The following is a 15193-nucleotide window of genomic DNA, read 5'->3' as shown; positions in this document are numbered from 1 at the left end:
GCCTGTGAGGATCCCCAGCACATAAAAAAATGAAAATTTAACACAGGAGCATGGATAGGTGTAGTGCCTTGTCCTCAGAAGGTACTGCCTTATTCCCAGTAGGTAATTGTATTTTCTTGTTGTTGGATTCCATTTTCAACTTTAGACATTCCATTGTCAGAGACAATACTTCTTATTTGTGTTTTTAAAAATATTAACATTTTCAAATCAAAATATTTGCAAGCAATAATATAAATTTTTAGCATAGGTTTATTCAATTTTTAAAAGGCATTGGCATAATTTCTGAAAAGAATTAAACAGCATTTTACAAATATATAAAAATATAAATTTCTTATTTTTTTTTTTTTTTAGCAATTATATATATTGTATTTTACACTCAAATACAGTATCTTCCATGTGCCAGTAATATTTGTATACTTTTGTTTGACATAATTTGTGTCCTAACACTGATATCATCATTAGCAATGTAACTATTACAAGTAATTAGCTGGGTATCCAATGCACAATACTAAAAATAGAATAATGGATTTGGGGTGTTTAGGCTAAGTTTCAAACCATTATACCAACATATAAACTATGGCTCATATCTGTTTTCAACGCAGCCTATTTTTTTTTTTTTTCTTTCAAAGCACTAGTCCTACTATATAACTTTAAGAAAGGATCTTCGGGTGGATTAAAATTATGTTCATGTACTTTCGGTATTACACCAAGGAGCATAGAAGGAAAACTTTTTTGTCCAAAAAGACCGTAGACAAGCAAATCGTTTTGGACATAAATGCTGTCATTTCGTGTTTCTCATTAAAATAAAAACCCAACCAAAGAGCGAGCATTCCTTATTATTCCTAGTGTATATTTTAGGAGATCTTGGTGAGGTTAAAATATGAGGGGGCTCTTGTGGCAAGTGTTTTTTTTTTTTTTTTGTAGGAAACGAATAAGAAAATGACAGGATTTTTTTAAGATTAAGTTTTCCATATTGCACGATTTTAAAACCCAATTTTCAGTAGTTGTCTTAAGATAAATAAAATTAAAGTTCTTTTCTTCCTCCAGAAAAGATGTAGCAGAAAAAAACTGCACACGAAAATTTGTAAAAATTAGAGTTTATATCATTTTACAGATAAAGCAGTATGTAGAATTTATTAAAATATAGGTTTGTTGTAATTATTATTTATACAATTTGGATTTTCTTTGAAATTTAACAAGACCAAACAACCTAAATCTTCCATTTTTTTTCTCTAAACCATCAAAAACAAAATGAGATTACAATTTCAATGCTAGTTGTCCATTGCTGCAATACAGTAGGTGTTACTGATACAAAAAAAATTAAAATACATCAATAGCCATCAAAATTTGAACTCGCCCACTAGCTAATTACGAGAGGAAATTCAGTCATGGTGAGTGCAGATTCATGGACCCTCTCTGCCCGTGAGAATCCTCAGTGCTGTTTGAAAGCAGGAGTATATTATAACAGTAAATATATTGATTTTAGCAATGACTGATATTGACTGCCAAAATGGACATTACACGAGGAATCAGCAGCTGCAATCTTTCAGAATAGGTAAGCACCTCTGGATCTTAAGCCCTGCTGCCCCTATGAAAGTAACCAAATGAATGTGTTTGTTTCAAAATGTTTTAGCTTCTGCTTCAGTCATTAATCATTAAGTAAGTTGTACCCGGCATATTAGTGGTGTTAGGGCAGAATTATGTGTCCTAACACTGAGCAATATTTCAGCTCTCACAAGAGCCTTTATCAAGTTTTATTGTTTCTTCCGCTGCAGTCATTGTCATAATGATAAACAATACTCATATGGAGGCAAAAGGCAAGCTGGCCAAGGTGTCTTGCATCTACTAATATGCACTCATATGTTAGAACTGGCCCAATGCCATGAAAATAACTTGGGAACAGGGCTGCTAGTCATGCTGCTTCCCTGTCCATTTCCTGTGGTCACATTACAGGAGGAGGCTTGCAATGATACGCAACATATAGGACATCAAGTAGTATAGGACTTACAATTTTGTGCCCTGACAGGATAAGAGACAAAACTTTGTAGTATTAGATAATCTAATGTGATTGTCATATTACAATTGTTGCAAACTGATTTCTTCTTTTCTTATGTGTGAAGCCTTTAAAAAAAGTCCATGAAATAATTGAGGAGGTGGTTGATCATATTGATCAGTAGAGATCTATTTGTTGTGGTTTGTAATAAAGTCTATAATGGAGACAGAAAAGAAAACAGATCCTAGTGGTATCGGAGAGTTCCTTTGTAAACCGTACATTCTAAAATCAGCAAAAGGTTGACTGTTCGTCCTCTCATCAATGGGCATTCTTGTTACAGGATCAGATATCAAGCTGAATAAAACATTAATAATTCCATTTCATGGCAGCCATAAATAGATTGATTGATTGGACTCAAAACCTCAATAGTTGAATTCATTATAACCTCAGTGCAATGAAATATGAACGTAAATCTCGTTCTTTTGGCATCAAAAGAAAGATTTCTCAACAGTTCTTTTTTGAAGCAGCAGTTGCAGGTTTCAGAGCTCCAGTCATTCTATTCCAGTGATCATAATGGCTCTAGGTGCCATCATATCAATACCAATGACAGCATTAGGTAAATAAATGAGTTTATTCCCATTAGAGAGTAATGTTACAGTGGTTCTCACACTTTAAAGCTTACTTTTTGATCATGACCTGCTTGTTGTTGATTTTTCCAGTTTAGTCCCCAGTGTTTAAACAAAAATAGCAACCATTACTGAAGAAGCCATCAATGAAGAAATAAATACAAATATTGTGCTCATTTTCCCAGAAATGACAACAGCTGAATTGGGCTTTGATGTTGGCGTTGGTGCTGGCTTTGGTTTCGGTGGTGGAGGCAAAAACAACACTGCCCTTGCTAAGTTAGAGATGTCAGAAGAATGATTGATTTCATCAAAAGCGATCAATGCAAAGTAAATGATGGTGCCGTTGGATATAGTGATGTTCTCTGGTTTGAAAGTAAACATTTCATGGGATCCTGCTGGCTTGGGTGTGATATAGGAGATGTTTACAGCAGTTGCATTCACAAAGTTGTTCACCAGCTCTTCAGAGGACAGGCTCATTCTTAAATCATATCTTGTAGCTGAAAATTTTACAATGTCATGAAGAAATGTCAATACAATTTTACAGAAACATTTGTTGTAGTAAACAATTCAAATGATAGATTATTATAGTAGATCAAATAAGTTATGTACAGGTAAGTCTCAGATTTGCTGACAATTCTAAATATGTTTATAAATGCATTATTTAATCCACATACAAAGTGTGATCTCTGACATAGCATCTAATCATAGGCAAGATGAGAAGACTCAACTCAAATAATCCAAACATGGTCTAGATTAATCAATCTATAATATATGAAAAATAACTTTTGGCGAAGGGTACAATGTAAAATGTATGAATGCATGCATTTAGTTTGCTATTGTATACAAACTCTAAACATTATTAGCTCCTCGGTCTTTTAGTGTAGGAGCAATAAACAATGGTATGTAGAGATGTCGCGAACATAAAATTTTCCGTTCGCGAACAGCGAACGCAACCTTCCGCAAATGTTCGTGAACGGGCGAAACGCCATAGACTTCAATAGGCAGGCGAATTTTTTTTTTTTTTTAATTCTTTATTTTCTGTGTGCATAGATTAACAGATCATCTTACATTGCCACAACATCATTAGTAAGTAAAGCAAGAACATAGAAGGTCACATTTGTGGCTTTGAGATAACGGCACATTTTTTCAATTATTATTACAAAAAGCAAGGATGTTACGCTATCGCAGTGTAATTTAACACGATTTACAAACTTGAGGTTGCTGTGATAGCTGGCATTTAAGTTAGATCAGATCATAAGGTCTAAGGCAAACAATACATTCAGCTGGTGCGCTGACTGCAGCGTTGAGTGCAAGCTTATAGGTTAGCATTATGTTAGGAGTAAATGTAAGCAAAACATAACTGCAACTAGTGCACTGAGACTAGGTGTATGTGGACATAGACAGGGTGTCCCTGGGTGTGTGAGGTCAGCTTTGGTTGGCGTGTATCTAAGTGATGGTTTCTAGCTGTCGTTAGGTAGTTTTACACGGTTAGATTATCTGAGTGAGAGTAGAGGAGAGATTCAATGTGAGGGAACAGCAATAAGGGCTCAACAAAACGAAATTAGCCACATCAAAACAGCGAGCACTTTATGTTAGGCTACACGCCGGCTATATGAGAAAACAATATTATTAAAACCGGGTGGTATGTAAATGAACATAACACATTATTAAGGTGCTGCGCAAAGTCATGTTAGGTCAAACTATATCGACGGTGTCTGCATGAGAGAGTCTTGTGTACCCATCTCCCGACCTGCCTGCATCTCGCGGTGGAGGGGCTGGTGCCTTGATGGTGCGGTCAGTTCAGCCTATACCTCGCTTGTGCAGGGGTGTTATATCTGGGAAAGGTGTCTGATTCTGAGCCGCTTTTGTCGTCAGCGTGCGAGGCAGGTCTGTTGCTTGGGTATGAGGTCTCAGGGGTGCTGTGGGAGCGCGGCAAGGTTCCGCTGTGTGACTCCGCGGTCTCTTGTGTGGGTTCTCCGCATGGTGGGTGCAGGTCTTCCGGAGTGTGGTGAGACTGCAGAGTCCCTGTTTGGGGGTAAGATGACTCACCGCTGGTCTTGGTCTGCGGTGTCGAGGTTTGTGTCGGGTTGTTGGCCTCCTCTTTCCTGCCCTTTTAGCTGTGCCATCACCCCGGGTGGAAGCTGCAGATCTCCGCCCGGTCTTTACTTGGGATGCTGCTGGTGGGGTCTCCGCGTCTGTGCCCCCCTGGTGGCATATTTTGGCCCAAAAGGCAGCGAACAGGCGATCTAGTCTTTCCTCCAGAGGGGGTAGTGGGGCGCTATTCAGTTGGTTACACGTGGTGACCGCCATGATTGCTGGTGCTGTGTGGATCAGTCACTGCTGTAGTTTTGCTGCTGTGTCTCAAGCTTTAGTCGCCGGGATATCCCTCACCGGCAGGGGGGGAGGGAGCATGCCAGGGAGACCTCCAGGTGAGTGGTTGCTGTCAGCGTAGGGATCGGCCGCCTCCCTCGCTTTGTCAGAGTAGGCCTGTGTTAGGCCTGGGGTCTATCCCCGGTTAGAAGCCGCTGATTTCGGTCGGGATGCTTGTCGCTTGGTTCTGCGGTTTAGGGCTCCCTTCTCCAGGTCGCCTAACCGTCGATTTGGTGGTTTTTTGCCCCGATTTTGACTGATTGTGAGCGTTTTTTCACGGAGCACTTCTCATGTGCGACCGCTCACCATGGCCGCTTGGCTCCGCCCCGGCAGGCGAATTTTAAAACCCTCAGGGACTCTTTCTGGCCACAATAGTTATGGAAAAGTTGTTTCAAGGGGACTAACACCTGGACTGTGGCATGCCGGAGGGGGATCCATGGCAAAACTCCCATGGAAAATTACATCGTTGATGCAGAGTCTGGTTTTAATCCATAAAGGGCATAAATCACCTAACATTCCTAAATTGTTTGGAATAACGTGCTTTAAAACATCAGGTATGATGTTGTATCGATCAGGTAGTGTAAGAGTTACGCCCGCTTCACAGTGACAGACCAAACTCCCCGTTTAACGCACCGCAAACAACCGCAAATAGTCCATTTGCACAACCGCAAACTCCCCATTTGCACAAGGTTGGATACCAAGCTAGCCATGTCCCGTTCCTTGTGCTCACTGATGTCATTGAAGGTCTCTTCCTCCACCCAGCCACATACAACACCAAGGGTCCCCGAAAGGTGACAACAAGCCCCTTGTATTTTTTTTTTAAATGTACACTACTGTTACACCAGACATGAGTTGCACTGGTGTGACACTGTGCCCTGGCAGGCCCTGAAACGCACATGTGTGAAGGAAACTGACTGCTATTATTTCACAGTAAAATTTCTAATTTTTTTTTTAATGTACACTACTGTTACACCAGATATGAGTTGCACTGGTGTGACACTGTGCCCTGGCAGGCCCTGAAATGCACACGTGTGAAGGAAACTGACTGCTATTATATTACAGTCAAAAAAGTTTTTTTTTATTTAAATGCAAGCTATTGTGACACCAGATATGAGTGGTGGCACTGGGGAAGTGGGCACAGTATACACTGTGATCCTGACACACATGCTGGCAGGCAGGCAACTGCAATTAGATTACACAGGAAAAAAAAAAGCAGACTGATGTTCTAGCCCTAAAAAGGGCTTTTTGGGGTGCTGTCCTTACAGCAGAGATCAGATGAGTCCATCAGGACTGTAGTGGACACTGAATACACTAGCCTAGCTATCGATTTCCCTATTAAATCAGCAGCAGCTACACTGTCCCTCCTCTCACTAAGAATGCAGCTTCCGGGGGGCGGGGCCTAGCTATCATGGAGGAAAGACGCACTTCGTGTGAGCTCCCTCAATATCTCACTTTAAGCAGCTATCAATAAGCGAATTTCACCCCAGAAGGGGATGACCCAGCAATGTTGCTCCTACCTGACCGACCCGACATGCTTAATAGCGGTCAGCAACTCGACAGAGTCTTACTTACCTCCGCGTGGTAAGTGTGGCCTGGTGCTCACGGGGCGGGAGAGGCAGCCAATCTCCCGATCCTGGGATGCCCAGGAGCAGCTACTTCCCGGCAGGAGCTCCGTTACCCCCCCTCGGACCGGTGGGGGTTATCCCGGTCCACCCCTGAGAGGCTGTCTGGAGCCAATGGACGCACAGAGCACAGCCACCAAGGCTGACATACTCATCTGCGACTGTCCCAATATGGCGGCAGCCGCGTGTCATCCTGGTACCAGCAAAGCATGGCAGGATATTGAGTCTAAGCTGGACAGACTCTTTAATCAATTTTGGAAGCAAATAACAAGCAGGAAGCCCCAACAAGCTCCACCACAGCTAAGCGAAGCAGTCCCCATTAAAATCCACCAACGCAAAAGGAGTCGAAGACGGGACCGGAGGCACAAAGAGAAACGCAGGGTCTGCCCCACGTCAAGCACTCGCCTCCACCTTAAGCTACCACAATCCGGCACCGGACGTGAAGCACCACCGGGACAGATCCGACCACCCGACAAAACAAGCTTCCACCACCTGAAGCCGCGAACCCGGCACTCAGCCAGAGACTTGCCTTTGTTGTTCCAGGTATCAGGGACTCCCAGGGTCTGCACCTGGCACCCAGAAGGGATCGGATGAGCACAAGCAGTAAACAGCAGCCTGCCAAGCATGTCCCACTATAGCCGATCCTCCACACCATGCCTTTGATCACATGAACTGCTCTCTGCACATTAACTAATCGTAAAGTAGCAAGCGTTTAAACATGTCATTATTTCACCTCCTAAAGAGTTTTGTCGTAGTTCCTTACATGCCTTTACCTTAACCGTTCATGTATTATGTTATTCACTAGTCTCATCTCATGGGGCGACTCACACTTGATTTATAACTAGTGGTGGAGCTGCTGATATAAATACACAGTTGATAACGTGCAAGCTACACCCTAAACATGACAGCCATCTTTAACAACAATGTACTGCTATATACTCATACCCTCAGTGCAACTAGCCATGATATACGCACGTTCAGCCTAGCATGCTCAAATATAACACACTTCTGTCTAAAAAAAAAATTATAAAAAAAAAAAAGAATGCAGCTTCAGAATGAATCTAAAATGGATGCTGTCCAGGAGGTGGGAGGGTCTGGGAGGGAGGGTCTGCTGCTGATTGGCTGGAATGTGTCTGCTGACTGTGAGGTACAGGGTCAAAGTTTACTCAATGATGACGAATAGGGGGCGGACCGAACATCGCATATGTTCGCCATCCGTGGCGAACGCGAACAAGCTATGTTCGCCAGGAACTATTCGCCAGCAAACCGTTCGGGACATCTCTAATGGTATGTACACCATTGCTTTAGATAACTTTTTTAGCCAAAAAGTAGATTGTTTTAATGTTTATGGGGAGATTCATCTGGAGTAAAGCAAATATTTATCTTATATAGGTTTAGATTTACAAATATATTTTTATAACCTTTTCAAATTAGTGCCTAATTTTTAACAGATAAATCATTAACGATATACATACCATTTCCCTGGTCCAAGTCATCACCAGTTGCTGTCCACTTCAGAATAACTTGGGTTCCTTGAATGACAGCACCCAGATCAGTAATTTTATTAGGTTTATAGAGATCTGGTAGGGGGCCTGAAGGTACATTAGATACTACGAAGGCACCACCAGATACGGTTCTACTGAAATTTCCCAAGTTAAGGTTGTCAATGCTAGGCTTTGGTCTTGGTGGGTTACTTTCTATAGTGCCTGTAACAAAATGAAAATTAGTGTGACTTTTTTGCTATGTGCCATACATATGAAAAACACATAAATGTATCAAGTAGAGGTTACAAATACATATATACATTAATTGATGTATAATAAGTGTGTGTTACACAATATTACACATATACAAAATCACACACACAAATACACATAAAAATTTTACACATACTCACGGATATGTATATTATTAGATACATACACTGTTGACCCTTTTCAAGCACACATTTGGGTTTTTCAAATAGCCACCTAAGTTCATGTCTAGTGTTTTGGGGGCAATTATGACCAAAGTTGTGAGGTACCCATCCCCAAGTCCCTAATAATCTATAGAGTGGGACATATTTAAAGGTTTGATGGCTTGAATCTCCTAAATGTTTGTTTAGCAACCACTTGCTTTACACAAAATGAAGAAACAGGGAGGTTCTTTGCCAAATTTTCTTATGTCAAGAGGCGCTAGTTCATTATATTTTTCTTTATAGAAGCATTCTCACAAGTCACTTGATAATAGATACTGGGATACATTTTTTTTCCTCCAAGCTTCCCTCTTTTCGTAAAGAGGTCAAAGTAGACTCTTTTTAGTTTGTTTGTCTCAAACCTTTGCATATAGAGTTGAAGACGAGAAGCTAACTTGTTATGGTCCAATTTGGCTTTCTTCAAGATTTTGCAAATCCCATTGTAATCATTTAATTAAATAATGTTTTAATTGTATTATGCAAAGGCTGGTCACTACCCAATGCCTTGCTGCTCTAAGCAGCAGTAGCAGTAAAGCTTTGGTTATATGGAGCATGAAAGGTTAGTTAGGCAGTGAGCACTGTGATAGAATTATTTTAATGCAGTTCAGGTTGTGGTTTAATGCAGTCCAGGACACCTAACATATTTAATCTATTTAACAGAGGGCTTTCCTAGTGGTTAAAACCACTTGCAAGAGGAGTAGGAGCAGTAAACAATCTATATTTGTACATTTTATATTAATTAAATAAATATAGATTTATTTTTTCTCTTTTTCCTCTGTATGTCACGTTTTAACACTTGATCTGTAAGTTATTTGTTCTGTAAATAAAATCAACATTTTGTCTGCCATCAATCAGTTTTTTTCCCCATCAATAATCTCTTTTTTTGGTGCCATGGGAAGAATTGGAAATCACAAATCATAATGCCATTGTGTGTTTCAATGGGTTCAGAATTCAGCTCGGAGTTTGGGAATTTGGACAATCGCTTGATCGCCTTAAATTCAACTGTATTGCAGTTTGGACTGAAAAGAATCTCCAGGTCTAGCAGGTCTTAACTTTATCATCCTTCTGTTAAATTAAGATTTGTGTTGGCAATAGCAAAAAAAAAAACAGACAATAATACTTTGTCGTAAGCAACAATAACAGAGAGCCATAATGTTTAACGTACCAAAATAAACACACAATTAAATGTTTAAGCCTGACACACAGAACACACAGATTAATTCTGTAGCACCAAAAAACATATAACCTCTTTTATACTAGTACACAAGTGGATAAAAACGTATATTGAGTAACAACCTCTGCAAATTACTTACCATTTACAACAAAGCCAGCCATGTATAAGGCACGGTTTTTTGGAGCAGCTAATTTGCTCTTATCTGAATTGCTCCCAACACGGACTCTCAAGTTGTATCTGCCATTGCCAGTATATGACATAAAGTACTTCGAATAGATGCCATCATTCTTGAGAATATCTGCACCTAAAAAAGAGCGACATACAATTGCTGAATTAAAGGACCACTCCACTGAACATATTTTTCAACAATTTAGTAGATATGCCCCAATGAAAACATGCATGCGTTTACTTCTGTCATCTGACACATAACTAAAAACAGCTTGCAAATGCTGCAGCTCACTACTCTGCAGTCTTTGCAAGACCTTTGTCCCCAGCACATTCAGCACATGCCAGAGAATACTACAATCAGAGGCTTCTCTAGAGCCACGAGCGTGCACGCATGCACAGCTTTCCAATGCTTCTGAATGAGCTGTAGTGCAGGGCATTAAAAATGGTGGCTCGGCATGCCATCAAACTAACAGAAGTGGAAGAAAACATCTCTGGCTGACTGATGGACAGTGGGGTGTTTCTGTTTCCAAATATAAAAGTGCGGATTTCTAGTCAAATCAACACTTTTATGAACTGTCACAAATGTGGCAGGCTCCAGACACAAGCTGTAGTACTTTATGTGTGCGAAGTGTCCTTTTAATAAACAAGAAAACACACACATATACATAAGTACACACGTTACAGAATAATTTTGCTAAATTGTCTATTTTTATCTTTTTCTATAAAATTGCACTGTTGGTAAAAGATTTCAGTGAATACTGTTACAAGATTTTTAGTTAAATGACCAGCAGGTCAAAGCTGATAAAGCTATCGTGTTTTTTTTAATGCATTATTTCATCCAGTTGTCAATCCTGCCATGGATACCAAGTTTTCCTCTTGTAAAACGCATAGAGTTATGAATGAGCAGAATTGTATTTAATTGCCGATTTTAGTCTGCAAATGTGCCCATTCTATTGAAATGTTCATTGGGGTTTTGTAAGAGACTTGATGAGCATCACCGGAAAAGTAGCTCACAAACATATTGGTTGCTATAATAAATTAACACTGATCTGGATTTAAAGTTTACATTAGAGACAATGATGATGTAGAACTGATGTAATGCAGTTGGCCTTGGAGATATATTAGCATTTGTAAACCCAACACAGGGGTAATTTCTATGCTTGTCACAATCTGTTACTATGACATTTAAACACTGCCAGGTCATTTGGTGTTTGATATAAAGAAAGGGTTGATGAGTGTTTTCAACTTTGTGGCTAGCTACCTGGGTCTAGTGTGAGGACACTACCCCAGTTGCTATAGGAGCAGCTCCATTGGTGAGGAAAAGGTATTTGACTCACCTTTTTTTTCCACCTCCGCACCATTCTTTCAATAGCTGGCCCCACCTAGTTCCTACTTTAAGGTTGAGATAATCAAACTAATGCTTTCCCACATGGAGGCTATTGCACATGCGCAGCAAACAACATCTCCTCATAGAGATGCATTGAAGCAATGCATCTCTATAGGGACACTCAGCCTCACCATGCAGAGTGTGGAGAAGCTGAAAGCCCATGCTGTACAATATGCAAAACTTACCCGATCTGAGTGACTGCCACTAAAAGTGTTACTGGGCATTAATGTAAATGCTTTTTCTCTGAAAAGGTAGAGTTTACACTGCAAAGCCTGCAGGGACATGCTATAGACACCTGAACCAGTATATTAAACTGCAATGTCCCTTTAAGTGCATTTAGGTACTATAAGCATAGTGTATGCAGTTGTGGCAAGTCAGGTGTATCAATATATAAAGGGGTTTATTCACTAATCGACATATTCTAGTGAGTTGAAAACCAAATCACAAAATTTAGGCTAAATAGCAAAGCTGTTACTCAGCTAATTTTGCCTTCATGCTCAGACAATTGCAGTGGAGGTGAAGAAGCAATTAATCAGACAACATGTATTTTTGTCCATCTAATAAAATGGTAAATGCTAAGTGGTGGTCGGTATCAGTAGATCATCAGATGTGTCTAGCATGTAAATATTGAAATTTTCTCTGTTCAATCAGGGATTCCTACTCTGAATTTTATTAACATTTATAAGGAGAAGAGAGATTACAACTGTCTGTATTTACACACAACCTTCTACTAGCCCTATAGTACTGTTCTGTAGAACAACTGATATTAAGCCATCTGCTCCCCGTATCCTAGACAACTACTCAGCTTGATTTAGAAAGATCAATTTCCTGATATAGACATCACACAATAAAGTCTGAGATTAGGGTAATTGGAGGAATATATATTCTCTTTTTTCTATATATAATCAATATATCTGAGTAGCTAGAGGTATAGCCAATTGGCTTTGGATTCTCTATCTGACCACTAAAATGCTTGGTGTGTAGCGTCTTATCAAAGAGCATATACAACTCAATTTTTTGTTATCTTCCAGCTGACACCTACATACAGAACTTTTGCTCTGGAAGTAGGTAGTTATTATCATTTTGTAGACATACAGGGGTTAAGCCCCAAGACACTACTGGAGTGTATTTTTGGTGCATTAGTTTCAGAGCAGGGGAGCCTGCACAAACAGACCTCCCTACCCTGACTACTGTCCCTTTACATGTAAACATTATAGACAGGGTTGACCATGGAAACCTATCTGCAATAGTTAGAATGGATAATAATCTATTGTAAATGGTAATAATGATGCTTAAAAATAGCTTTCTACTAAAAAGCAAGAAACTAAGCCTTTAGTGTTGCAGTCACAATCCTTAATGATCTAATTGTTAACATCTAAAAGTTTACCTGCTCCGTTGTCCAAAAGATCTAAAGTTGTAGTTTTTCCATCCTGTGCTTCGATAACAGCTGTCACAGAGACACCAAGAACTGGAGAAAGGCCTTTTGTTACAATGGCATACACAACCAATGGGCTTGGGTAACTGGCAGAGTCTGCATTCATATATGCCTCAGCCACAATAGGGGGCTCTTTTCCATCAGCTGCTCTGGAGTTCACCGTTATACCCAGCACTTGTTCTGCTGAATGAGTGTTACACAAACTGTATACCCATGCACCTATCTGTAAGAAAAAACATAATACAAGAAATTGCAAGATTAAAACATAACAAAATCACTCGTTCAGTTTTGATTGTGTTGAATTCACACTCATGTCAATTAAAATGTAATAAAACCAGATGATGAATTGCATCAAGATGTTCCTAACTAAATCTGTAAACATGCATTCTCTATCAATTGCATTTGTATTATTGATTCTAATAGTTTTAAATTAATTTAGCTATAATAACAGCTACATACATTAGGTAAAGATTATTATAATGTTTAGATTGACATAAAACATCTGTGAGGACTCTTTCACTTTCAGAAAACAACCACAAATCGGATGACATAGAGATGTTTCATATGGCTGCAACCAGCACTGTCCTGTAAGTGTTATGTTGATTATTGGTAATATTGTTCCTTGACTAAACTACTTGTGTGCTTATGCACCTGGCCATTGTATTTTGCTGACTATGACTCTATTATTTCCAGATCACTTGCTTATGGCTGTACACTACTACACTGGACTACTGACCTGCATACTTAGAGCTTAAAGAAATATTACAGCATACAAACTACCACTGGTGCAGCTGCACTGGGGCCTGCATGCTCAGGGAGCCCAGCAGATGTTCCATGCTACCTGATGGTAAAGTGTTTTCAGGGGCTCGGTCCTGTGCTGCGGCCCTTTAACACCACGACCAAGCCCCTGTAATCTTGGTAGCACCTGGAGGAAGTGACAGTCAGTCATTTCTTCACAGATAACACCGGGTTGCACAGAAGGAAAAGTCAGAGAGGAGGGGGTGCAGAGTGGGAGAGCCTCTAACTCCCAACAGCCTCAGTCAGTCGACTGAACCACGAGACTGCACCCAAAAGGTAGGAAACAGGAGGGCAGCTTAAAATTTGTATATTTTGCATGTGTGTCTGTGTGTGTATCTGTGTGTCTGTGTATGTATCTGTGCTAGATCTGTGGATCAGATCTAACTCCTAAATGACAGAGAATTAGACATTGAGATTGCATGGGTATGATCTATACACTAAAACTGCTTCAGTAAACTAACATTTTTGTTGTTGCCTATAGTATCCCTTTACAAATTCTGATGAAAACCAGATATAGACCTAGAGTGTTACTGGATTAGAGTTGGTTAAGTTTGTGAAAAGTCAGTTATATAAGTGAGCTGTGGAATTGATGTGGCTACGATGTATCAATTTCATTAAATTCTAATAATGTACCAAAAAAGAAAAAAAAAAAAAAGATAAATGAAGCTAAATTGAGCTAAATGGAGCTGTGTCTAAGGTACTGTTTAGAGATAATATATTTATACATATTTCAGCTTTGCATAGATCCAGTTTATTTATTCTTTTAGAAACAAATTTTAAACCTCACACTAATCTTATTAATTTTAACAGTAACACTGCTAAATGACTACAGGTAAAGAAATAAAACACAGGAGATCAGAATAATTTGTTTTCTTTTTATATCAATAAATTTTTACTATTGACATAATATGTGAGTCTCTTGATATTTTAAAACTTGTTTTTATTCAAACACATTAATGAGTCATAGCCTGAAAATATTCATGAGAAAATATTTATGCAAATACCTTGGGAGTAACCTCTGGGTATATACTGCAGATAGATAAGGCAAACAGAGTTTCTAGTATATAGAATGCAAGATAGTGAAAAGCTTACTAGTGGTTAGGCTGAGGAAAGCCTAAATAGTCTATATTCACCATCTGGTTATACCTACTATTCAGCACTATTGAATATTAATAACTACTGCACATTTTCATTAGTGAATTATTTACACATAACAATTCTATCAAGTAGGTGAAGTATATTCAGAAAAAAATAAATACAGATACTTTATTTAGAGAGTGTTAATGTACCATGGCTGATGTTGTAAGGACACAAACACTGTCACTAGGGGGAATTGTTCCACTGAGGACTCACTGGTAAACCCATGGATTCATAGCATTATAGTAGTGAGGGGTCAAAAGCGATGTCTCAAAATCGCACTAGTTCTAAACCTCTATTGTTACACTTGGAACTACAGTAACCAGTGGCGGCTCTAGACTTTGTGAGGTCTTAGGCGAAACTCAAACATGAGACCCCACTAACAACCAAAGTAACAAAAAATAGGGGTTGTATTGTGTGTATAAGGTGCTGTAGTTATATTGAAAGACAAGCTTGCAGAGCTGGATACAGAGAGTTAGTTTATTGTGACAAGATATGTACCAACACATCTTGTCACAGTCCAAAAAAA

General features: G+C 39.4%; 1 protein-coding gene across 1 annotated transcript in view; it reads right to left on the bottom strand.

Annotated features, from left to right (window-relative positions):
* Positions 1-2703: 2703 nt before the first annotated feature.
* The window catches only part of LOC134567983 (calcium-activated chloride channel regulator 1-like), a 36487-nt gene continuing 23997 nt past the window's right edge, over positions 2704-15193 (bottom strand). The window contains exons 12-15 of the mRNA XM_063426185.1: positions 12682-12952; positions 9879-10043; positions 8087-8317; positions 2704-3116 (exon numbers count right to left, since the gene is read on the bottom strand). Of these exons, the coding sequence (XP_063282255.1) occupies positions 2728-3116; positions 8087-8317; positions 9879-10043; positions 12682-12952 (1056 nt within the window). The 3' untranslated portion in view covers positions 2704-2727. The remainder of the gene's footprint in view (positions 3117-8086; positions 8318-9878; positions 10044-12681; positions 12953-15193) is intronic.

The sequence above is a fragment of the Pelobates fuscus genome, chromosome 7 (genome assembly GCF_036172605.1).
Source record: "Pelobates fuscus isolate aPelFus1 chromosome 7, aPelFus1.pri, whole genome shotgun sequence".
Lineage (NCBI taxonomy): Eukaryota > Metazoa > Chordata > Amphibia > Anura > Pelobatidae > Pelobates > Pelobates fuscus.
Note: the sequence above shows the minus strand (reverse complement) of the source record. Positions and strands in the feature narration are given on the sequence as shown.